This window comes from Cryptomeria japonica, chromosome 2 (assembly GCF_030272615.1).
Source record: "Cryptomeria japonica chromosome 2, Sugi_1.0, whole genome shotgun sequence".
Taxonomy (NCBI): Eukaryota; Viridiplantae; Streptophyta; class Pinopsida; order Cupressales; family Cupressaceae; genus Cryptomeria; species Cryptomeria japonica.
Genome location: NC_081406.1, coordinates 634,647,999 through 634,674,679, shown reverse-complemented (window position 1 = coordinate 634,674,679; position 26,681 = coordinate 634,647,999). Strand labels below are relative to the sequence as shown.

The window sequence follows — 26,681 nt, the reverse complement described above, 5'->3', positions numbered from 1 at the left end:
ACAAGGATAAAGTTTAGTTCATGTTAGCGGGAGGGTAAGGATTAGTGGTTAGATGCTCTATGCAAGTGGTCCATGGAAAACATGCCAAGGTCTAGAGTACCTTTTAGAAGTAACTTTTCTTAGTTAATGACAGTTATTAGTGTCATTGATATGCCCATATGGCCGTGCTTTAATAACATCCTAGAGGCCAAACAGTTTATATCACCCATGGATAGCCAGCAAATAAATAAGCATGAAAAAACCAAAACAGCATGTCTATTAAATCTCTTTTTCCTTGTACATTTTGGATCTTTTACTGTGTACCTCTGCAACTCTTATTATCTTTTCTTCTTCAAACAGATTACTCAAGGTGTTCACGTTTAGTGTCTCAATGTAATTCATCCGAATACCCTTGTAAGCTGAACACTCCATGATGTAATGTCATTCTGATTCCACTTCTTGGGTGCAAGGGCAACATCTTCTATCTGTCCACTTTTTTAAGTATCATCCATCTTCCGGTTTCACATCTAAGTTGATACGAACTAGTTCTTATCTGAACGATTAACAATTTTGCTTTCTATTTTTATTTACATTCCTATGTAATTATTTTGTGTATCGTCATATGTGGAGTTGAAATGTTTGATATTATTCCTTTTTCCTCCCAAGTTGCCCTGTCCGCATGCTTTCTTTGAATTCTCCTTCCATGTACTTTTTTGTTTCCCCCTTATCATTTGGACATTCTCTTATGCTAATGCTCCACTTATTCATTCATTTCGAGGGAGAACAATAAAACAACTCACAAATTTTTATCCAAATCAATAGAACCAGCCTTCATAATGCAGCAACATTGTTCTAATATTGGCCAGTCTTTGTTATCAAGACAAATGTATGGTCCCTTACACTACAGGCACTTATCAGCGTAATTAAAATCATTTCAACTTTTCAGGTCCTGGCTGGAAATTGCATCTAAACTTTAAAATGCAGCCCAATCTCATTCTCCACAAGTATCTAAACCAGAAACAACACTAGCCAATACACAAGTTAAATATTTCCAAAAACATCAAGTAGAAAACCAAAATAAGAAGATGCCTCTTCAAGCATTCCCCATAAGCAAGTTTACTGAAGAATAGGCTAGATACCAGAAACTACTAGCTCAAGGATTTAAAAATTATTTCAATAAACCTACAATATTCAGAGTTAGAATTCCTTTACCACACAATGGATGAACAAATTACGCACAGGTGTAAATACACTAACTCTCCCAAAAATAATTCAGATGTATGGTGTGTCCACATAATCTCAATTTCATGGATGCCCTTTCAGATGTACAAAATTTAATATATAATGTAACGTGAAATGTCCTCTAGCCCCGCAAGGGGAAAACTCACAAGCCTACAGTGTCCAGGCTGTGACATTAAAAAATGACCTTAATGTAAATAGCTTGCATTCATTTGGATCATGCAACAAATATTTTGATAACCCAACTCAGCGGAGGCCAAAAAATAGTTCTTTCATTCAGTAGAACCTTCTTAATCTTTTCAACTACCTCCACAACTAGAGTTAGGAAAACAATAATCGCGCCTCATCTTCCTAGGGAACTCAATTTTTTGAAGGTGCTAAGATCAGTCAAAACTTTCATTTTAATCCAAACTTTGACATTTGCGTGTGCAAAAAGAATCAAGTGAGCAAAGCTCAAAAAGCACCTTTGACTATACAGTAATAATTTTACATTTCTTATGCCACTGGACATGACATATTTTACAAGCCTTTGCTCGACTGCATGGGTGGGAAATAATGCATGAATGCTCAAGCCATAAACTAGTTGGGTTTCCCACAGCTCTTTTGCTTACCAAAGCAGCTCAAATCTCGGCATCAGCATCAAAAGATTGATGTTACTACAAGAAGGCATAATGTTCACAAAAGAATCAACCATTTTGAAAATTGAACTCCGAATTGATCTTTTCCTATAAACTCTTCCAATTTACATCTGTACAGTGCTGACCAACTCAGCTGTTGAGCCTCGCTACAAACTGCCCAACATTGTATTCTTCGGTATACTGTGATTGGTCCCAGAGCACGTCCAAGCCATTAAGCACTGACTTCAGGCCTTTGCCCGCACCTATAGCATTTACATTGTTTGATGTTTCATCATTTTCCAGATTCTTTGAAGATGAAGCCACCTGCAAACATTTGAGATAGAATTGGGGGAAAAGATTAAGATTCCAGCACTAAACTCTAAATCCAGTAAGCTTGTGCCAAACAAAAAGTAAAATTATGAAGGAAAATACCTTCCCAGACAATGCAGATGTAGTAAACAGGTCAAGTAACTGAGTTGTATCCATTGAATTCAGACTAGCATTCTCAGCATTTATGACTGCATTAGCAACTGAGACCTTGAACTTCTGAAGACTCATGACTTTCTCTTCCAATGTTCCTCGCATAATAAGCCTGTGAACATTCACCACCTTGCGCTGTCCCAGTCTATGAGCTCTATCCATGGCCTGCAATAAGATTCACATGGTGAACATGGCAACCATCAGTTGGTAGTAATATTAATGCATTTTAATAAACATGGCAACCAAAAACACACTAATTTTTTTGTCAAATCACAGTGCCACTACAAGGCTAGTGGTACCATCTACTAAATAGCATTAAATCAAAAGCATGAAACCTAGTGTAGACAATAGAAAAACAAGTACAGATTACAGCAATCAGACCAGGATCTCCTTGTAACCAAAACCTAATATTCTAAGAGAGAACTTAGAACATACGGAGACCATGAAACCACACATAGATGACTTGAGAACAAAATGAATTCAGGCTAGAATTTCCTTCTAAGGAATACCTGATTTTCTTCTTTCATAATCAAAGTGAAATCTATTTTACACCAACCTTCCAGAGCAGGGAAGGCAAGGAACGGGGGACATGTTTGACCATTTTTGGGGGATGGCAGGGAATGGCTATTAAAAAAATAAAGAACTTCAAAACATATAGAAAATTTCTAATATTCATATAACATTTATAAGGCATTCATTATACATTTTAGATGGCTCATTACATAACATTAGAGATGAATTAAGATTTCAGATGAGAGTTGACATACAAATTAATAAAAATTCACTTTGCTTTCATTGTCAATGTGCATATATATTATTTAAAAAATACAACAAAATGCCCAAACGCTGAAGTTCAACCACAAAATGAAAAAAACAGAGAAAATATGCCACTGCCCCCTTATCGGCATTTGTGAATGCTGCATCAAAATCAGGTATGAATCCGAATCACTGCCTTATAATTCAAAATAGAGTTCTCTGAGCTTGGACAAATTATTGACTTAACCTTATAATTCAAAATAGAGTTCTTTAAGCTTTTGCATCTGTTCATTCTGAGTTTTCTATAATCAATAACAAATTAGTTAAGTTCAGCACAGTTTAGTAGCATATTGGCAACTTAAGTCACTTGAGATCTAAGCAAACTAAGGTATAACATACATTAACTAAAATGAAGGATCCTCTTAGGAATAGTATCTTACTAAAAAAATAAAGAATAAATAGGTTAATGACATAGGTCTTTCTTTTGCAATCATCATTCTAGGATATCTCAACGATTCCATGTTTCTGACATAACCCAGATTACTCTAATTTTGAGAATTAATGAAATGTCAAGTACGATCATAAAAGTGTTGTGAGACCAATCCCACAAGTACGATCATAAAAGTGTTGTGAGACCAATCCCACAACTGTGTTTGGTGAATGGCACGGTATGTCTCCATCTTTCCAAAACTCTGGTGAATAGAAGTATGTCTCTATCTGTATGTATTATTCGAAGAAGTTTCGCAGATGCAATATCTAAAATTTTATTAAAGTTTTCATTAATACTAAGGAAAAAAATGATAATAATTTTATTTCAAATTTCTAAATTAAAAAATTAAAATGATTTCATAATTTAAAGTTGTGTAATTGAATTTTTAACCACAGTGTATGTATAACTGTGAACATAACCCTTCTTGAAAGGTACATATGGTAATATATAAGCGTAAGCATAACATTTTAGTCATAAGTTTTAAATATAAAGAAAAGGGTTTTTGATGCAGAGAGTCTTGGAGCCTTGTTTGTTTCACCTTCTTGAGTGACTTGTCCTACTCAACCCTACTACTACTCAAGTCCTTCCTATGGCACTTGGTAAGGGTTATGACAATGAGACCTCAAAGGTGTGAACCTTCTTGACTTGCCTCCTAGGTATAGCCAATGGTTTCTGGACAATCAATTCCTCCACTTGATGTTGTCACCTCAATTACTCACACTCCCCTCTCTTGGGCTCCAACCACTCTTGCTAGGATCTTAACACACCAACTCTTCTTACGGTTTCCCAATGCATTAATAAGGTGTCTTCAGTGTGTTTTGACAGTTAAGACTCACCAACTCCATCGGCATGGTTTCTCAAGCCTTCTAGGTCTCTACCGGCACCTAAATAGGCCTAATTGCATTAGCCCTCCTTAAGCGGTTTTTGGGGTTTAATTTGCAAAAGTCCCAAACAAGCCTAGGAATAAATCATGGATTCGGATACCCTTTTGGAAGTTATAGACAATATTGGAAAAGTGCATCTAGGTTATCCGTACAAGTGTGGTTTCCAATGCTGCACTATTTTGTGGGGTTTCAGACTTAACCGGTGGATTGACAAAATTGGTCTAGGACCTTTCACCAGTCAAAACTCTTGCTCTAAACAACTTGGGAACCTTCAAGGACACTCTGAGGGCTTTCCATACATATGCCACTTGGGCCTGCATCAATCTCCAAGTGCTCACAAATCGCACTTTGCTTCCTGTCCTAACTCACCTACTCCCAGCAATGAGCCTAGGTCTTCATTGTTTCTCCTCCTCCTGGACCTGCAACATCACACACCCTATTCCAAAACTATGTACAGACCCTAACTTAGCATTCTTAATGATTTCAACAAGTGTCATCAAAGAATGCCTAGGATAGAGCCATTTCTTGCTCTTAAACCCTACTTGCAAGGGTTTTGCTCCTAGTTGCAAAGAATGAGAGAAATCTCTACAACCTGGAGCAATCAAACCTACAAATCAACCTTATTGAAAGAAAATACAATGAACATACAAAGATGGCAATGAGTTTTACACCATCTAGTCTGTATTGGACCGTACAAGCAATGAAAACAAGACAAAACTGTCAAAAACCGGTGAAAACAAGATTGTCTCACAAACCAAAAACTTGGCTTATACCCACTACAATGAAGTGAAATTTGGCTTATATCCACTAGTTTTAGTCAGTTCAATCAACTTCCTAACGCCCATAACCAAAAATGCAACTTTTGCAAGAAATTGCAAAATGTTGCTCAACAACTTTTGACAACTTTTGCTCCAGGATGCAATTTTGCGTTCTATTGCATTCTAAGACTCTTGAAGGTCCTCAAACACCTTACAAGACCTAAACACAACTCAATTGACTCCTAATTCATGAATACATTCATCTGGAGTATTTTGCCTGTGAACTACCTAAGCAACTCACTTCTCAGGTTAGTAGCATCCTGAGCACAATTGACTCAAACCAAAATTTGGACAATTCAACCATGGCTCTACTGAGTCTTCAATGGTTGGTCCATTATTACATCACACATTAACACACAAACTAAAGAAATCAAAGCTTACATTCTTGGAGTGCTAGGTGCCTTGCACCAGTTTTGTTTAAAAAAATAATAAATAATATTAATATATAATATATAAATTAAATTAATAAATCTAATTTATATATATGATTGGGATTATGTAAGAGGCAAAATAGCCAAATAAATGTTAATTTATAGAATCTTAAATTTGCTGAGGACGTATTATACAGATGTAATTCTGAATTATGTGTTATAAATGTTGTTCTTGATAGTAAGTATTGATGTTTAAATTTAGAGATGTAAAAACATTTAAATGATGAAAATGAATAAGAATTAATGTTTGAAATGAGAAGAATGTGTAATGAAAAGTATTATTGAATAAATAAAATGCCAATTTTGTTGTGAAGAGTTTTACATAATATCTCCAGACAACAACAACAATCTATCAAAATTATCATAAAATTATAGCATTACAACCATATTTAATGCGCAAGGTTGTCACTTTAAGTTGTTCAACAATTCGACTACAATTATCTGTAATACTGCTTGCAAAATCTTCACTTTCAATTTTATTAAAGCCATTCCAATTTACAGAGACATTTGAGTGTGTTGATAGTAATGGAGAATTCATCGTTTCAGAGTTTTTGAAAGGTATATATGGTAATATATAACTAAAAGTTTAAGTGTAATTTTACTTAATATTTAATAAATCTAGTTATATAAATTTACACAAAGTGAACATAAGATAAAACAAGATTGGTATTACCATTGGTCCTTGTTCTGATACAAAGATCGGGAGGTAGCTATCGTTTTATATCCTTGACATGATAGAGTGAGAATCTAACCATCAGTTCAATTCAAAATGATACCATTCTGAATCACAGTCAGTATGCATACAAACTAAACAGTTCCAAAGCTACCAATCCAATATTTCACTAAGTACCGACACTGGTACAAGTTTACAACTATATCAAATAAGTACTGAAACTATTAACAACTATATCAAAGCACCGAAAAGCTATAGAGCAGAAAAGAAAAGTCTAAGGAGGATTTTCAAAATTCTTTTCTTCTTCATTATGCCTTTTCTTCAATTTTGTGTTTTCTCTATTTACACCAAGTTTTCAACATTTTAGTCCAGATTACTCACCATTGAAGCAAGAAAAATTCCTTCAGAAAGTAAAATTAGGATGTCATGGTAATTGGATATCCCCTATAATGGTGTACTCAATTCCCCAATTCATCATGCTTCACAAGCAGGTTGACTTCTACATGCTTCTGTATACAGAAATCATGGATTCCAAAGAACTTAGATGGCATACCTAGTGCTTATCAAACATTTAACATGTCAAATGGAGCGATTTATGTATCCAAATTTCCTTAAATAATATTCACCTTAATGAGAATAATATGTGTTTTAAGTATTTAATTATTTAATTATCAATATCAGCTTTTGTCTAATAAGTAATCATTAGAATATTGTCGTCATTCACATTGACTTGGGAGGAGATTGCAGTAAGCTTTAGATACCATTCACTTGGATTGCATGTACCTCTATATCACATTTCTTGCATATTAATGTCTTATCTCCTTTCTGCATCACAAGATGAAGGACAACAGTGTGAAGTTTTTCTCCATCAGGGCATATCTCACTTTGTATATTCTTGTATACAGACCCAAAGTCTGTATCATCATACCAATTACATACAGTCACTAGAAATACGGCATTGACACATAAAGGTCATATTTGTCATGTCTGTGCAATATATATAGAGAGGTTGGTAGCTGCATCAAGTCACTATAAATCACTCAGCAGGAAGCTCAAGTTATAACAAGGACCATGTCCCCCTCCACATATCCACAATTTGTGGTGACTAAAATTATATATAATATAGCTGCACCCTTATTCATTTACCCAAGTATCCTATTTTAATGGCATTCCCATCCCAGCCCCGACCTCATCTCCAAGTAAATATACTGTAAATGGTTAAAAAAGGATCCTAATTCTAAAAGATAATCATAGCCAAATATTTTTTAAATGACAAAAATATTGTCTCATTTGACTTGAAGAAATGAAACATCAGAATGTCACTGAATAATGTACAATAGCTTCTGTTTTTAAAAACTCAACCAACCACAAATAGGGGAAGATTGATTCAAATGGGAATTCAATAACTTGTTCAGAGCAATTGCAAGATATTTGTAAAAAGAAACCTGACTTGGTTCCGAAGGACCTTGATGATCATTTCCTTCAGCACGCTTGTGTGGAATCGATATAAGCAAAGAGTTTTACCATTTTCGTTACTTGCAATCCACAATGGATACTAATACAGCTCTGGCATGCTATCCATCTTAACACAATTTTGTAAGTTTTTAAAGATGTCTGATTGTAAAACAGATAGCATACAAACAGAAAACTTCTAAGTCCAAATAAAGTTTTTAAAGCTCGTCTTTTGTAACTCACTACTAGGCAATAATCAGAATTGACACATGTCTACTGACCTAACATTAAATATTCTTTAAAATTTGCAGTCATTTTAGTGGATGTTCTGAGCTATGAATTTTAAGTTTGATAGCAAATCTCCTGGAAAAAGGATAAGAAATGCCACTCTTTCGAAATCTGGAGGTTCTTTTAAACACAAAATCTTTGAGGTAGTGTTTAGTCAAGGTCTGGCAATCAGAACAAATAAGTCATACTGACCCGTCTTACTCTTTACTTTTGTGGTGTGAAACACAGGAATCATTAGGGCATGTTATATTGACATGTCCATCTGCCAGGACCCAATATTAAATATTCATCACTCCTTTCCAGTGAAAGTGCAAAGAGTTATGGTTTACAATATGGTTATCTACAACAAATTTACAAGATGCAAGGTATAACTTTACATGAAGATAACTTCCCACTCCACTTAGATGAGATGAATATTTTTTAACGGATCTAGCTATGCACATTAAAGCCCAAAATAACTGTTTCTGGGAAGCAGGCATACTCACCCCATCAGGCAATGGCTCAAGTGTTAACCTTTAAAGCTTTCATAGGTCAAAAAATTTCATGCAACTGTAATGCTAAGCTGATGTCACTTGTATTTTTGGTGCTGTTAAATTATAGTCTCAGTCGTAACTAAATTGTATCAAGCGCACAGAATACTAATTCTGTTATTTACGATTTAAATAAGATTGGAATTTAGTTAGTGTTTAACTAACAGATTAACCTTGCAAACATTTAAGTTGGTTAAAGTTATGAACGCCGGTATAGAGGATCGTGGCTCCACACAAGGGTCATGACCCTATGTGGAACCACGTGGTTCCACATAGGATCGCGACCCCCTGTGGGGGCACGATTCCATGAAGACAATCGCATATATACGCCATCCTCCATATTGTTACTTGGTGTTCGTGGTACATAACAAAACAGATAAAGATTGGTGACATATATATGCATTTGCCTTCATACCTACAGAGGCAAATCGATAAGAGACTTAATCGGTTCTTCATTTCTTCGATCTGACTCCAATATACCAGAAATTTGAAGCTACAGTAAATCTGATTGCACATTAACAATAACAGTCTATTTTACATTTACATGGTATCAGAGCCTAACTACTTAAGATCCGAATAGACTAAAAGCGAAGTTTACATATCAAATCGAAGATTTCTAAAATGGCAAACACAATCAGATTCGAGGAAGGACTCGAAGGAGCAGCAAATTTTGTGGCTTGGAAAGTCAGAATTATGATAGTATTAAAAGAGAACAAAGTAATCAAATTCATAAAAGAAGACAAGCCCGAACCTGCAGACGAACCTGAGAAAACCGTGTGGAATGAAGGAAATGATTAAGCTGTAAAAATCGTGATAGATGCAGTAAGGGATCACATAATACCACTTATATTAAAATATGACAACGCTTATGAAATGTTCAAAACCCTAGAAAGGACGTATGAGATAAACAATCCGAGCAAAACCCTAGCTCTAAAAAGACAGTTGAACCACATAAGTATAAATAAAGGTGAAACAATAAACTCATACTTCATGAGGATAGGTTCACTCAGAGATCAACTGCAAAAACTTGATTATCATGTCGAAAAGCAAGAACTATCAATGATTACTCTAGATGGATTACCTGAATCCTGGGAATCATTCAAACAAGGCATAAATGCAAGGGATAAATTTACAGAATTTGATCGACTAAGGGATGACTGCCTCCTTGAAGAGTCAAGGCAAATGAAAGGGGGAAATCACAAAACTAAAGATGAGAACCTCCACATTTTGAATACCGACTCCCGTAAGAAAGGCAAGAAGAGAAACTTCAAGAAGAGAAAATCCCATCATGGGAAAAGCTTTCATAAGAAAGACATGTCAAAAATCCAATGTCATAGATGTGATCAGTACGGACACATGTCATTTAATTGTCCTGATTAAGTAAAACAGCAAGCATCATTTGCCAAAGTAGAGAGGAACACAAAACTTGAATCTGAGAAGTTTGTATTATATTCAGCACTATCAAGTCAAGCTTCAAACAAGTCTAACACTTGGGTGATAGACAGTGGATCGTCAAGACATGTCACCGGATTCAGAGAATTACTAGACTCAATAGAAGAGGGATCAAATGAAGAGGTAACAATAGGGGATGACTCTGCACATCCTGTAAAAGGTGTCAGAACATGTACAATCAGACTGAAGTCTGGAATCTCAATCCAACTCACTGGGGTACTATTTGTACCAGGCATCAAAAGGAACTTAGTCTCTATCTCTGCACTTGAGGATGACGGATATAGAGTCTCATTCATAGAAGGAAAGGTAATGGCATGGCCAAAAACATCCACCTTCAAAAGAGCAAAAGTGATTGGTTACAGACAAGGACACCTATATGAATTGTGTAATGAGCCAAATCAAACCTTACTTCATGAAGTCATAGATCAAGCGGAAATTTGGCATAGAAGACTAGGGCACTTACATTTTCGTGCTCTACCCTCTATGGAGAAATTAGTCACAGGACTACCTAAACTAAAGCCAATTCATTCAGATGTTTGTAAAGGATGTGCATTAGGGAAAAACACTAAAAGCTCTTTTCCCTGCAGTTCTAGAAAAACTAAAGGAGTACTAGAACTAGTTCACTCTGACTTATGTGGGCCTATGTCTGAACCATCACTAGGAAACGCATTATACTATGTAATCTTTGTAGACAATTTTTCTAGGAAAACTTGGATTTATTTCCTTAAAAGTAAAGAATCTGAAGATATTCTTAGGAAATTTAAAGAGTTCAAATCTATTACAAAAAATCACTCTGGTAGGAAAATCAAAACTCTTAGGACTGACAATGGTAGGGAATACACATCAAAAGTATTTAAAGAGTTTTGCAAAGATGCTGGGATTAAGAGGGAGTTCACTGTACCCTGCAATTCTCAACAAAACGGGGTTGTTGAAAGAAAAAATAGAACAATAGTAGAAGCGGCAAGGGCTATGTTGTTAGATCAAAACCTAGAAACTGCACTTTGGGGAGAAGCCACTAATACCGCTGTATACATTCAAAACAGATGTCCTCACTCTCATATTGGTGACAAAACTCCTAAAGAAGTCTTTATTGGAATTAAACCTGATATTAGCCATCTCAAAATATTTGGATGTCCTGTTTATATTCATGTACCTAAGGAGAAAAGAACTAAATTAGAACCTACTGGACAGAAAGGGATTTTTGTAGGATATAGTGAAACATCTAAAGCCTACTGAATATTCATCCCTGGTCAAAGACAAATAGAATTAAGCAGAGATGTCATATTTGAGGAAGATATAGCTATTAACAGAACAAGGAGTTCCATCACACCTGAAATCCCAACTAATTCCATTAATTTGGAAGAAGATTCTCTTTCTGAAACTCAGAGGGAGCATACTGAGTATATCACCTCGGAACTTGAGAACACTACAACAGAGAATCCCAGGAAGAGACCACTATGGGCCACTAAAATAGTACAGGAAGCAGAATCCTTTGCAGCACCTAGAGGAACAGTTAGAGAAAGCAAAAGACCTTCAAAGTTCTCTAGCTATGTTACTCTAATGACAAACCTGATAAATGTTGAACCTTCAAGTGTTGGAGAGGCTCTTAAACAACAAGTATGGAAGGATGCGATGATAGAAGAATATCAATCTATCTTAAAGAATGATGTGTGGAAAATTGTGCCTAGACCTAAAGTAAAATCAGTTGTATGGCTCTTTAAAATTAAGCATGCTGCTGATGGCAGTATAGAAAAACATAAGGCAAGATTTGTTGCTCGAGGCTTCTCACAGAAGGAAGGAATTGACTATGAAGAAACATTTGCCCCTATTGCACAATACACTTCTATCACAACAATCCTCGCTACAGCAGCATCTAAAGGATGGAAAGTTCATCAAATGGATGTAAAAATTGCATTTTTGAATGGAACAATTGAAGAAGAAGTATATCTAGAGCAACCTGAGGGATTTGAGGTAAATAATGCTAAAACACATGTATGCAAGTTAGAGAAAGCATTGTATGGATTAAAACAAGCTCCCAGAGCATGGTACGAAAGAATTGACAGTTACTTATTAGAGATAGGTTTCTCTACGAACATTGCTGATCCAAATCTGTATTTCAAAATAATCAAAGGTGAAATGTTGATACTCATATTATATGTAGATGACTTATTAATTACAGGCGAAGATCATCTCATTGCAAAATGCAAACAGGAACTAGCTTTAGAGTTTGAGATGAAGGATTTAGGTCTACTCAATTATTTCCTTGGATTAGAAGTATGGCAAAAACCAGATGGTATTTATCTAAATCAAGGTAAATACACCATTGACATTCTAAAGAGATTTGGAATGATGAATTGTAAGCCAATGTCATCTCCTATGGAAACAAACCTACATAAACTAAAAGAGGCTATAGCAGATTCCGAATTTGCAAATCCAACATTATACAGACAAATTATTGGATCATTAATGTACCTAGTCAATACCAGACCTGATATATGTTATGAAGTAAACGCACTCAGCCAACACATGGTTGAACCCAAAGAAATACATTTGGTTGCAGTAAAGCATATATTGAGATATCTACAAGGTACCTTGGACTATGGACTGCATTATGAACACACTACATTGAACCTACATGGATACTCTGATTCAGACTGGGCTGGAAGCGTGATAGACAGGAAGAGCACTTCAGGATGCTATTTCAGCTTAGAATCAGCTATGGATCTTGGATCTGCAGAAAACAATCATCCGTAGCTCAGAGCTCCATAGAAGCTGAATATATAGCTGCATCCATGGCAGCTAAGGCAGCCGTATGGTTGAGGAAATTGATAGTAAGACTGTTTGGTGAAAGTCTGAAGCCTACTATCATTCATTGTGACAATCAAAGCTACATTAAACTTTCAGTGAATCCAGTTTTCCATGATAGATCCAAGCACATTGAGATCCCATATCACTATGTAAGAGACATGACAAAGAGAAAGGTAATAAGACTGGAATATGTCAATACAGGGGATCAGACAGCTGAAATTCTCACCAAACCCCTAGCAAGAGTGAAAATTGATCACTTCAGGAGGTAGCTTGGTATGGTTAAAATGTAATTGATGTCTAAAATTATGCAAACTTCTTGGTCATATATTTGAGTATATGAAGTATGTAACCTTTCCTTGTGTTCATTCCTAAAGGATGACAATTCTTTAGATAATGAACACTTGTATTTTAACATTGTAAGGTGACGATCTTATAAATGTTTGGAAGATCATATAAACTGAAAATCAAACAATTTGAATATCAGTAATATGATAAGTTATAGTAGACATTATGTAAGCGGATTAATGTCAGTGCACATACTATAACAGGGATATCAAAGTGAGTATATCCTTAGTATCACAGGCTGATACTTAAACTTGGATATCAAAGTGAGTATATCCTTAGTATCACACGTTGATACTTCACAGCTAGGTGATGTGATTCTCATGAGATTAGTGATGAGCTCAATTAAAGTTTTAGGCCTATACTCCTAAGACTAAGAGGGAGTGTTAAATTATAGTCTCAGTCGTAACTAAATTGTATCAAGCGCACAGAATACTAATTTTGTTATTTACGATTTAAATAAGATTGGAATTTAGTTAGTGTTTAACTAACAGATTAACCTTGCAAACATTTAAGTTGGTTAAAGTTATGAACGCCGGTGTAGAGGATCGTGGCTCCACACAGGGGTCACGACCCTATGTGGAACCACGTGGTTCCACATAGGATCGCAACCCCCTGTGGGGGCACGATTCCATGAAGACAATCGCGTATATACGCCATCCTCCATATTGTTACTTGGTGTTCGTGGTACATAACAAAACAGATAAAGATCGGTGACATATATATGCATTTGCCTTCATACCTACAGAGGCAAATCGATAAGAGACTTAATCGGTTCTTCATTTCTTCGATCTGACTCCAATATACCAGAAATTTGAAGCTACAGTACAGTAAATCTGATTGCACATAAACAATAACAGTCTATTTTACATTTACAGGTGCAATACAAAATGTATTTTTTGAAGAAAGAACATGAAGCTAAAGTGGAGCACGGAAAGACCAAGGTCCTTGTAAATTAGTTTCCACGAAACTTCTTATTTAACAAACCATATGTAACTCTGCATCTGCATTCTACAGCCATAACTTATGAAGTCATTACGAAACATAAAGTAAAAGCTGGAAGTTCATGCCAACATGATTTTTCATCCATGGATTATGTATTGTGTTGCCAAGAGACGTGTCTCCAACCCCCTCGGACGCATCTCAATCTCTAGTACCAGTACTAGAGACCTTGCCTGAGACATCTCTGGTCGTAGTAGACTTTCAGCCGCAGTCTCCCCAAGACTCATACCATCTCCAACATAATAAAACAAAAAATATATAAAAACTAAAAGTTAAACACATTGGGAAGCTAGAAAATAAGCATGCCACAGAAGGGAAAACAAGAGCCAACGCAAGGCAAAAGCCAACAAGAGCCAACAAGACCACAAGTATTTGCCATTTGGCTATTTGCAGTTTGATGCAAAACTCAAAAGATATTCATATTTTCCATATTCTTTTAATTTCTTTATGCAAACTTTGTGGTATACACAGTAGGGGTGAATTCTACTATATCCTTGGGACTTGGGAATTTGGTTGTGATAGTACATTTTCTTTCTTCATTCTTGAGAGTATGTCTATATTCACATTCTCATATATATACTCACACCAAATGGCAAAAGGATTTGCAGTGTTGAAAGATTCTACTTGTTGGTCTGGGTCCTTGCCTTTAGTTTTCTTATAAACTTTGTCAAATTTGATTGATTCCTATGAAGTTTCCTTTGCTTTTGATTGATGTTTTGGTTCTAGATGAACTCTTTGCTCCTTTTCGTTCGCATTGAGTTGTCATTGATATCAACCGGTATTGCAGGTTACTGGTAGAATGTGTGAACCGCTATGAAGAAGATTGAACCGGCATACCAAAGATAAGTATGTTATGAGTTGAGAGATGATACCGCCATTATGAGGTGAGATGTAGGAGTGTGTTGGCATGCTTGAGCTATAACCGGTATGAACGTTGGCTGTCTGTTTATGATGAAGAGGCAGAATGTTAGATGAATCACAACAACACCCAATGAGCTGAACAAAACGAATGGCATGAAAACATATTGGAAGGCAAGATGAATTGTCAGTATGATGTGCTGCCGGTAAAAGTAGTTGTCTAGTATGGTGGGCATACCGGTAAAGGTTTGTACCGGTAGGGATGTTCAGGTTTAAACAGACTCTTTGTCGATAAGTTGAATGTATGCCAATGTGTGCAATGGGGAGCTGAGTTGGCAAACATGCAGAGGTCGATAAAATGTTCATTGACATGGTTGTTCGTGCAGTTGGTGGTCGTTAAATGATAAATCCACAAATCACGGGATATTACCTGACTATTGCAGCTAGAGGAAGAATGGACGACAGAGAATAATCAGGTAGTTGTTGGCATGGTGATCGGGGCACGAAATCCGATTGCAGATTGACCTTCAGATAGAAACAGCTGAATGAAATGAGGTCGACAAAGATCAAGGCCGTAAAGCAGGGTGAAGTTGCTAAGTTTAGAAAACATGCATTGGATGAATAAAAATGTGTACAGATGCATCTCCCCAAAGCAGGTGAACGATCCAAGGCAGATCGAATCAAATTTGTTACAGATTTGGTCGAATGAAAGAAACCCTAACCACCTGAAGTTTGAATTTGTGTTTGGCGGGAAAACATGTTTTTAAATATACAAGTCTAAATCGATGGGAGTGCTGCTGAAGAATGATATGTGATTATGTTGGTGAATGAAAGAGAGGTAGAAAAGATTGTTTAAGTGAAAAACAAGAAAATCTCAAGTGACTGTGTGTTGAAGGAGAAACCAGCAATGTGTGTGAACAGGCAAAGACGGAACCTGTCAAAGCGTGAGCAGGTGTGAAGTGAATCCAGCAGACAGAGGAAGAGAAGTTTTAACAGAGTAAGGACCAACATAAAGGCAGTGTTGCAATGAGTGTCGAGTTTTCACAGACCGGTAATATTGAAACCGGTAGAGCAATGTACTGAAGGGTTGCAAAACTTCATTTGCAACAAGGAATTTATTTTTGTATTTGAATCTTCATATTGTCTTCACTGAGTAGGTGCTTAGTGCAAGGGTTGTAGCTCCTTTAGGTTGTAGCCTATAAATTGTTCAGGGGTTGGTGCTCCTTTGAGTCTGTGCTCATAAATCAGGAGTTGGTGCTCCTTGGGTTGGTGCCCTAAAATTGTAATCAGATCATTTACATTGTGAGGCTGGTTTGGAGCAGAAGATCTCCAGCAGCTATTCTCACCAAGGTTTTTCTCACATTGGGTTTTCCTCGTATATCTGGTGTTATGTGATGCTTTTTTGTGTACGAGTCATATTGATGTTATAACAATTCCTTTCACACACTTAGTTTGTATTGTTTGGTCTACCAGTCAGCACTCAATTTGTTTTATATTGTACCGGTATATCCCTATTTAAGAAAAAGCGTTTAAATCACTGATTCACCCCCTCTCAGTGATCCATTGTGTCCAACAATTGGTATCAGAGCGTAGGTACCCTGTTTTGTCAAAGCGTTCTCTAGCTTGGGTAGATCGTGTCAAGTGTTCACAGTGGCAAGAAATGAATTCGCCTCCTCAAAAGCCCCTATGTTTTATGGTGTCAACTATGCCTTTTGGAGTAGAAGAAAGAAAACCTATTTGTCCTCTCTAGGTTGTGATGTATGGATGTCGGTTGTAAATGGGTTTACAGTCCCTAATAATCCCCCTACTGATCCAGATGCTAAGAAGAAATATGAGAACAATGCTAAAGCTAAAAATGCCATTCTTAGTGGGTTATTTGATAATGAGTTTGTTAAGGTCATGCACTGCTCATCTGCCAAAGAAACTTGGGATAAGTTGCAGAAGATATTTGAAGGTGATGCTAAAGTCAAGGAAGCCAAGTTACAGAGATTGAGAGCACAGCTTGAGGGTTTGAAGATGAAAGATGAAGAGAAGATTGTTGACTATCTCCAAAGGATTGATGAAACAACAAACACCATCAGAGGGCTTGGAGAAGAAATAAAAGATGAGGTGGTAGTGAAGAAAGCACTTAGATCTCTCACATCTAAGTATGATACAAAGGTTTCAGGCTTCAGCAATAGAAGAAGCAAAAGATCTGAGAGTCTTTACAATGGATGAGTTGTATGGTTCCCTAACTGCTTATGAGATGAGGATTGTTGGTACTGAGGCTGTGAAGAAAGAAGTTGCATTCAAAACATCAAGGAAAGGAAAAGAAGAGTCTGCTCATGATGGAACTGGTGAAGACTCTGATGACATCATGGCAAACTTTGTCAGAAGACTCAAGACGGGTTCAAGCAAACACAAGGGCAAGCTGCCTTTGAAATGTTTCAACTGTGGAAAGATTGGACATTTTGCTGCCAAATGTCCCTATGGTGATAAGAATGAAGATGATCAATCAAGTGGTAGTTGATCATACGGTAAGGACAGGAAGAAGAATGTCTATCGGCATGGTAGAAGAGGCTATCGGAAGCAGAGCAGTCTTTACACACATGAAAATGATACCACAAATGAGGAAAGTGCCTCAGATGACTGGTGCGGTGAAGATGAAGTCAGAGCAAACCTTTCAATGGCCCAAGAGGTTTCGGTACCTGAAGAAGGAGAAGAGGAAGAGGAAGAAGGAGAAGTAGATCTTGAAGCAGAGCTCATCAACGCCTTGGAAGACTGAAGAAAACAAGAAGATACCTGAAGAAGGTGAAAAAGGTTGCAATTGAAAAACAAGAGATGTTGGAAAAATCTCTTGAAGAATCCAAGAAAAGAATTGCAGATCTAAAACTTCAATTGGAAGAGACTAAGAGGATCTGTGAAGTTACTAGTACCGGCTTGAGTAAAAAGGAGAAGGAGCATCAGAACTTGGAAGAAGAAATTGTCAAGCTTCGGAAGGAATTAGAGAAAAGTAAGGAAGAAATGAAAGTGAGAAGCAAATATGAAGGCAGCACCAAAGCTTTAGACAAGATGTTGAGCAAACAGAAGCAATCTAAAGATACCGATGGCTTAGGATTTGAAGAGGGTCAAAGTTCAAACAGCAAAGACACATCCGGTAAGGAGATACAATACTTCTTCAAATGAAGGTGAAGAGAAGAAGACATTCACGGTAAGAAAGGATACCAGTAAGAAGACATATGCAGATGCTGTTAGAAACCACCATACAAACCGGTATACAGAATCAATGAACCGGAGGCCATACTCAATGCATCGACATGCAGATCCAAGGAGAAATGCAAGAGTTGATCATGAAGGATTCACTAGAGTTAACAGCATGAAAGGAAGACCCCCAGTGAGGCAGTCATTTGTAGGACCAAGGCAATCTAACCGGTATGTTCCAAACTTTCATGGTTATTGTCACCGGTGTAATAAGTTCGGTCATAGAATGGCAGATTGTAGGAAAATGAATGTAAACCCCAGTTTTGAGAGTAGAAACTTATTTGCTGCATTATAGAGTACAAATGTCACGTTATAATTGCAATGAGTTTGGTCATAAGAGTTACGAGTGTAGGAGAAATGTCCAAATTTCCTACAAGAATGCTTTGGATATATCTTTCAATGCTAATGTAAAATGTTACAAGTGTCAAAATTTTGGTCACATAGCAAGGCATTGTACGCTGAGAACTGACAAGCAAAAGAAAACAGTACCGGATCAAAAGATAGAGACTAGACCGGAACACAAGATGGCAGAAGAGGAGAAGAAAGAAGAGAAACAAGTTTGGATAGAGAAGGAGAAGAACAAGACAGAGTCAAGCTTAATTGTACAGACTGCTCTACTTGCTGAAAGGAGGAATTTGTGGGTAGTAGATAGTGGCTGCTCAAATTACATGACCGGAGACAAGAAAAAGTTTATCAAGCTTGATGATTGGAATGGTGGTTCTGTCCGACTTGGTGACAACTCCTCTATCAAGATTTAGGGTCGTGGTACATTAAATATTGATGGAAAGCTCAAGGCTCATGATGTGTACTATGTGGAAGGACTAAAGCAAAATTTGCTAAGTGTTAGTCAGATGTGTGACAAAGGGTACAAGTTCACATTTGACTCTACCAGTTGTCAGATAAGCAAGCAGACTACCGGTCAGGTTGTAGCAGAAGGAAAAAGGACAGATGGTAATATACTAATATCTACAATCTGAAAGAATGCTACGAGTCCCAATGCATGATGGGACAGGTTGATGAAAGCTAGTTGTGGCACTGGAGATTAGGTCATGTGAATTTTGATAATCTGGTGAAGATAAGTAAAAACCGGTATGTGAGAAATATTCCACAAATAACTAAACCAGCAAGTACTTTTTGTGATGAATGCATCAGAGGCAAGCAAATCAAAGTAAGTTGCAAGACAAAAGAGTATAATACCTCAAAACCTCTAGAGTTAGTACATACAGATTTGTGTGGACCAACAAGGACAAGAGCTCTGTCCGATGAGAGATACTTCATGCTATTCATTGATGACTACACAAGGATGACTTGGGTGACATTATTTCATGAAGAATCACAAGCATTTGAAAGATTCAAGATTTTCAGAAGGATGGTTGAAAATGACAGTGGACACCGGTTAAAGTGCTTAAGATCAGACCGAGGTGGAGAATATTCTTCAAATGAGTTCATTGACTACTGTGAGAAACATGGAATCCGGAGACAGTATTCAACAACAAGAACACCACAGCAGAATGGTGTGGCAGAAAGGAAGAATAGGACAGTGAAGGAGATGGCTAGAACAATGTTGAATGAGGCTAGCATACCGGATACATACTGGAAGGAAGCAGTTCATACTGTTGTCTACACATTAAACCGGGTACAGCTAAGAGTGAACAGTAGAATGACTCCTTATGAGTTATGGTATGACCGAAAACCATCACTCAAGCATTTTAGAGTGTTTGGAAGTAAGTGTTTCATCAAAAGAGATGCTGATAGATTAGGAAGTTTTGATTCTTGGAGTGATGAAGGAATCTTCTTGGGTTACTCAACCAATAGCAAAGCCTACAAATGCTACAACAAGAAATTGAGAAAAATGGTTGATAGTATAAATGTGAGAATAGATGAAGAGAGAATCTGCACCGGCAACCTGTATTGATGATTCAGATGTTGAGCATGAAGATCAATTTGACAATGGACCAGTACAAGAAGCACCAAGCAAGAACTTCAACCGGTATGCGTAGAAGAACCATCCGAAAGAACAAATCATAGGAGATAAAAATGAAGGTGTGCAAACCAGAAGAGACTAGCCCGAAATGATGAGCAGGTAAACTTCTGCCTCATGCCAGAACTTGAGCCCAAAATTGTTGATGAAGCTAGCAAAAGTGAGAAGTGGGTAGATGCCATGGATGAAGAGCTGAAACAAATTGAGAAAAATCAAACTTGGAAACTTGTTCCTAGACCGGCAGACAAGAATGTCATAGGTACCAAATGGGTCTACCAGAACAAGATGAATGAATAAGGCAAGATAATCCAGCATAACGCAAGGTTAGTTTGCAAAGGGTATGCTCAAGTGGAAGGTATTGACTTCGAAGAGACCTTTGCACCGATTGCTAGGTTAGAGGCAATAAAAATGTTTTTAGCTTTCTCTGCCTATAAAGGTTACAAGGTTTACCAAATGGATGTCAAATCTGCATTCTTGAATGGTAATCTTGAAGAAGAAGTGTATATGGAACAACCGGAAGGATATCTATTACATGATGATGAGAATTTTGGATGTTGGTTGAAGAAAGCCTTGTATGGTTTGAAGCAGGCCCCTGAGCATGGTATTCCCGATTAGACAAATACTTGAAAGAGAAAAGATTCCAGAAAAGGAATGCAAACAGCAACTTATATATCAAGGTAAATGGAGATCATATGATTATAGTTGTTGTATATGTGGATGACATTATTTTTGGTGGAGACAAGGACATCATGTGCAAAGAATTTGCAAATCAGATGAACACAGAATTTGAGATGTCCATGCTCGGTGAGTTGTCCTATTTTCTTGGTTTGCAGATCTCACAACAGGAGAAAGGAATTTTCATCTCACAAACCAAGTATGTTAGAGACATGTTGAAAAAGTTTCAAATGGAGGACAGCAAACCGGTAAGTACTCCCATGATTACTGGTTGTAAATTGAGCAAACTAGATGAGTCTTCGGAAGTAGAGCAAACATTGTATACGTCTATGATTGGTAGTTTGTTATATCTAACAGCATCTAGACCAGATATTGTACAAGCAGTTTGCATGGTTGCAAGATTCCAAGCTGCTCCTAAACAGTCTCACTTAAATGCAGTCAGGAGAATCTTCAGGTATCTGCAAGGAACTATCAGTTATGGTCTATGGTATCCAAAGAAAGGAGACTTCTCTTTGCAAGCTTATTTATACTGATGCAGATTGGGCAAGAAGTATTGATAACCGGAAGAGTACAAGTAGAGGTGTCTTCTACTTAGGAAACTGGTTAGTATCATGGCACAGCAAGAAGCAAGATTCAGTGTCATTATCTACTGCTGAGGCAGAGTCTACAGCAGCTGCTACATGTTGTTCACAGGTATTGTGAATGAAGCAGACACTGAAGGACATACAGATGGAGACACCGGAACCTATTCCAATCCGGTGTGATAACTCAAGTACAATCAATATCTCCAAGAATCCAGTAATGCACTCAAGAACAAAACACATTGCAATCAAGTATCACTTCTTGAGGGGGAAGGTAGCAAATAAGGAGGTCATAGTAGAGTATGTTCCAACTGGTGAGCAGATTGCTGACATATTTACCAAGCCACTTCCTTTGAGCACATTTGAGTACCTGAGACATAAGATGGGAGTTGTCCCACCATCCGACAGCACTTAAATGTGTAGGGAGATGTGTGTTTCAGGGGGAGTCAACAATTGTTACTATCTCATGACTCTTGAATCATGAAGCAATGGACACAGGGGGAGAATGTGTCCTACCGGCTGAAGACAAAGGGAGAGAATAAGGGTGGACTTAGGTTCCCTTTGCCATTGTTGTAAAAGGGGGAGAGAAACCGGAATAGAAAGTGTTGACATCAATGCCAAAGGGGGAGATTGTTGGCATTGAGTTGTCATTGATGTCAACTGATATTGCAGGTTACCAGTAAAATCTGTCAACCGCTATGAAGAAGATAGAACCGGCATACCAAAGAGAAGTATGTTATGAGTTGATAGATGATACCACCGTTATGAGGTGAGATGCGGGAGTGTGTTGGCATGCTTGAGCTATAACCGGTATGAAGGTTGTTGTTTGTGATGAAGAGGCGGATGTTAGATGAATCACAACAACACCCGGTGAGCTGAACAGAACGAATGGCACAAAGACATACCGGAAGGCAAGATGAACTGTCAGTATGATGTGCTACCAGTAAAAGTAGTTGTCCAGTATGGTGGCCATACCAATAAAGGTTTGTACCGGTAGAAGGGTTTGTACTCATAGGGATGTTCAGGTTTAAACCGACTCTTTGTTGGTAAGTTGAATGTATGTCGATGTGTGCAATGGGGAGTTGAGTTGGTAAACATGCAGAGGTCGATAAAATGTTCATTGACATGGCTGTCTGTGCAGTTGGTGGTCATTAAATGATAAATCCACAAATCACGAGATATTATCTGACTGTTGCAGCTCGAGGAAGAATGGATGACAGAGAATGATCAGGTAGTTGTTGGCATGGTGATCGGGGCACGAAATCTGATTGCAGATTGACCTTCAGTTAGAAACAATTGGATGAAATGAGGTCGACAAAGATCAAGGCCTTAAAGCAAGGTAAAGTTGCTATTTTTAGAAAACATGCATTGGATGAATAAAAATGTGTATAGAATCTACAGATGCATCTCCCCAAAGCAAGTGAACAATCCAAGGCAGATCGAATCAGATTTGTTACAGATTTGGTCGAAGGAAAGAAACCCTAACCGCCTAAAGTTTGAATTTGTTTTTGGCGGGAAAACTTGTTTTTAAATATACAAGTCTAAATCGATGGGACTGCTGCTGAAGAATGATATGTGATTATGCTGGTGAATGAAAGAGAGATAGAAAAGATTGTTTAAGTGAAAAACAAGAAAATCTCAAGTGATTGTGTGTTGAAGGAGAAACTGGCAAGGTGTGTGAACCGACAGAGACAGAACCTGTCAAAGTGTGAGCAAGTGTGAAGTGAACCTAGCAGACAAAGGAAGAGAAGTTTTAACAGAGTAAGGACCAACATAAAGGCACTGTTGCAGTGAGTGTCGAGTTTTCACAGACCGATAAGATTGAAACCAGTAGAGCAATGTATTGAAGGGTTGCAAAACTTCATTTGCAACAGGGAATTTATTTTTGTATTTGAATCTTCATATTGTCTTTTCTGAGTAGGTGCTTAGTGCATGGGTTGTAGCTCCTTTAAGTTGTAGCCTATAAATTGTTCAGGGGTTGGTGCTCCTTTGAGTCGGTGCTCATAAATCAGGGGTTGGTGCTCCTTGGGTTGGTGCCCTAAAATTGTAATCAGCAAGGATGAAAAACTCTGCGATTTTCTAAAAAACTCGCGAGTACTCACGTGCCATTTTTTGCCACGAAAACTCGCGAGTACTCGCGTGCCATTTTTGGCCACAAGTCACTCGCAAACGAGTTTTGCCCTAACTCACCACAAGTTAAACAGCTGAAAATCGCAAAAAATCGCATGTTATCGGGCAAAAAATCGGTGGTTAAAACAAAATAAAACTAAAACTTGCAAAAACCTAAAAAATTTCATTCATTTCATAGTCACACGACGGAGGTTTATAACTATTTATGACTCGAAATACACCATGGATAGCGCACGACTCGAATTCTTAGATTTTCGGCGCACAGTCATGTGATTTCGTTAGGGCACAGCCATGAATTCTCCATAATTCATTATTCATATGCTAATGGCTAAACAAACCTCCCAAATGTTGCGAGCTGTGGTTGCCAACGAAACACGAACTGAGGCTAGGAGTGCACAGAGTGGCCGTCAACAAACCGAGCAAAGTGAAAGTTTTCAGAGCTATTTTATTTATAATTTATATATTTAATATTAATATACATTATATTTATATAATATATTTATTAGCAATATTACTCTTGATTATATTTTGATATATAGTCACATAGTCTACTTTTAAATATATCTTTTTTGTTTTTTAATAATTATTTTTATTTAATTATGTAATTTAATTTTGATTTTATTTTTAATTTTAAAAAATAAAATAATTCGAATGTCTTTAACCTTAATATTTGAAATATTATATCTTTTTATTAAATATCAAATAGATATTTTATAAGTTTCCAAATATGAAAATAATTGTTATCTTATATTAATTACTTTTAAGGATTATACTTATCAATTATCACCATTAATATATATGTAAATGGTATCTAATTTTGATTTATAAATGATGGGAATCGGTTATATGTTGTGCAAATCTAATAATATGTATCTTTTTGAAGACTATTTTAAAAAATTTATATATTTTCAAATGTTCGATAAATCTGCCGAGTTATCGTCGAGTTTTTCCCCTAGTTTTTGGCGAGTCCCAAGTTTTTAAAATTTTTGGGTCTCCTGAGTCATTGCCGAGTGCGAGTTTTTCAACCTTGGTAATCAGATCATTTACATTGTTAGGTTGGTTTGGAGCAGAAGATCTCCAGCAGCTATTCTCACCGAGGTTTTTCCCACATTGGGTTTTCCTCGTATATCTGGTGTTATGTGATGCATTCTTGTGTATGAGTTATATTGATGTTATAACAAATCCTTTCACACACACAATTTGTATTGTTTGGTCTACCGGTCAGCACTCTGTTTGTTTTATATTGTACCAGTATATCCCTATTTAAGAAAAAGTGTTTAAATCACTGACTCACCCCCCTCTCAATGATCCATTGTGTCCAACACTTTTATCGTATAGATCTGGATTGTTGTTGGGTGTTTGATACTTCCTTTTTCTCCTAAATGTTTTTCATTCCCTACTTAGCATTTGACCATACCCTTGCCAAAGGATTTCAAATGAATGTAATGATATTTTCTATAAATCATTAAATTATATGAAAAAATTGTGGTCTCCAAGTATCCATCTCCTATTTTCAAAAATAGGCATACTGGTACCTGTACCAGTCTCCTGTACTTATCTCCTGGCAACCTACATTATGTATCAAAAAATGGTACATGACACATGCAGTTTCTTCCTGGGCTGTGGTGGTTATGATATCCACACTATGGCAACTTCAAATGTCATTAGATATAATCCCATCTGGGATATGGCATATAAACAGCTATAGGTCTATGAAAGACTGCTTACTCCAATTTCAACCATACTAACTCTCCTCAACAGGTCTTCATGATGCAGATCGAACTAAGGTTACTGAATCCTTTGGTAGTTTTTGTTAGATCCCTCATTTATATGGCCCCGTAAAGAAGGATAAGACAAATTTCTTGTCAGATTCTCCCAATAATGAAGTTTAATAAAAAGTAGACTATTTCCATGCAACTATAAGTTTTAGTTCCAAAAAGGTGACCTACCAAATTGATAATCAGTTTAGAAAAGACTTGCTCTACTTGAAATGTGGAAGCAAATGTCAGTTCACAGGAGAGAGGAGATTAAAGCATTGGAGATTCCTTAATATAAAAGTTTTTTTACCCAAATAAAAAGATATTAAGTTTTCAAAATTAAGGAATTTGAGATTTCTAAAGGCTAAATTTTTTACAATAAAAAAATTGTATAGTAATTTTTATTGTATAATGACCTAAATAACATCTTTGGAGCTTCTTTCAGTTTAAAGCTTTGCTTTAAATGCGAAACCTTGACAGCATATAGCTAATGCCACTAATTCCAAAGACAGGATTTAAAATTTGAAAATTGATGTCTAATTGGGGTATGATCCTCTCTTGAAATAGGCTTCTGAAATATCACCTCAGGCTTATCTCCTAAGAATATAACTTGTCTTGCTGAGGAAATCAATGCCAAAGGTTTTGCATCCTTACTTTGGACTTCCAATTTTTAAATGAATGTATAATGGAAAAAGGAATTCTTATGACCAGGGGAAACAAGATACTGAGAAATAGATGTGTTAAATAAATTATTGTGTATACTAATATTAAAGAAGTTGGAAGGATGGACTTCTTGCAGGAAAGGAATTCATAATGTTTTGTTCGAAAGGTTCGTGAATAAAGTTCCTTGAAAAATCCAAATCAGCTCATAATGTTCCTATTCCAAAATGCATTTGCAGATTTGGATCTCAAAGATTTTGCATCCCATCAAGTGGGGATGCCTTATTACTCACTCAAGTTATACGAGTAAAATCAAGGCACAAAAAGCGAAAGAAGAAATTATATCGATGTCCACAAATCACCAAAAAATCAAAGTCATCTTCCCATATATAACTACTTATCCACAAGTTACAATGTCAGTGCATTAAACTACAACACAAAAACAAAAACAATGCTAACCTGATGATCTCGCATTGGATTCCAGTCATGCTCCACAAAAACCACAGTGTCTGCAGATGTTAGATTCAAACCAAGTCCCCCAACTGTATAGCATCGAAA

At 36.8% G+C, this 26,681-nt stretch overlaps 1 protein-coding gene across 2 annotated transcripts in view; it reads right to left on the bottom strand.

Moving 5' to 3' along the window:
* Positions 1-1,202: 1,202 nt before the first annotated feature.
* Positions 1,203-26,681, bottom strand: part of LOC131046894 (TATA-binding protein-associated factor BTAF1) — a 158,443-nt gene continuing 132,964 nt past the window's right edge. For both annotated transcript variants that reach the window (XM_057980723.2, XM_057980724.2), the window contains 3 exons: positions 26,583-26,665; positions 2,268-2,480; positions 1,203-2,159 (listed from right to left, as the gene is read on the bottom strand). In XM_057980723.2, the coding sequence (XP_057836706.2) occupies positions 1,986-2,159; positions 2,268-2,480; positions 26,583-26,665 (470 nt within the window). In that variant the 3' untranslated portion in view covers positions 1,203-1,985. The remainder of the gene's footprint in view (positions 2,160-2,267; positions 2,481-26,582; positions 26,666-26,681) is intronic.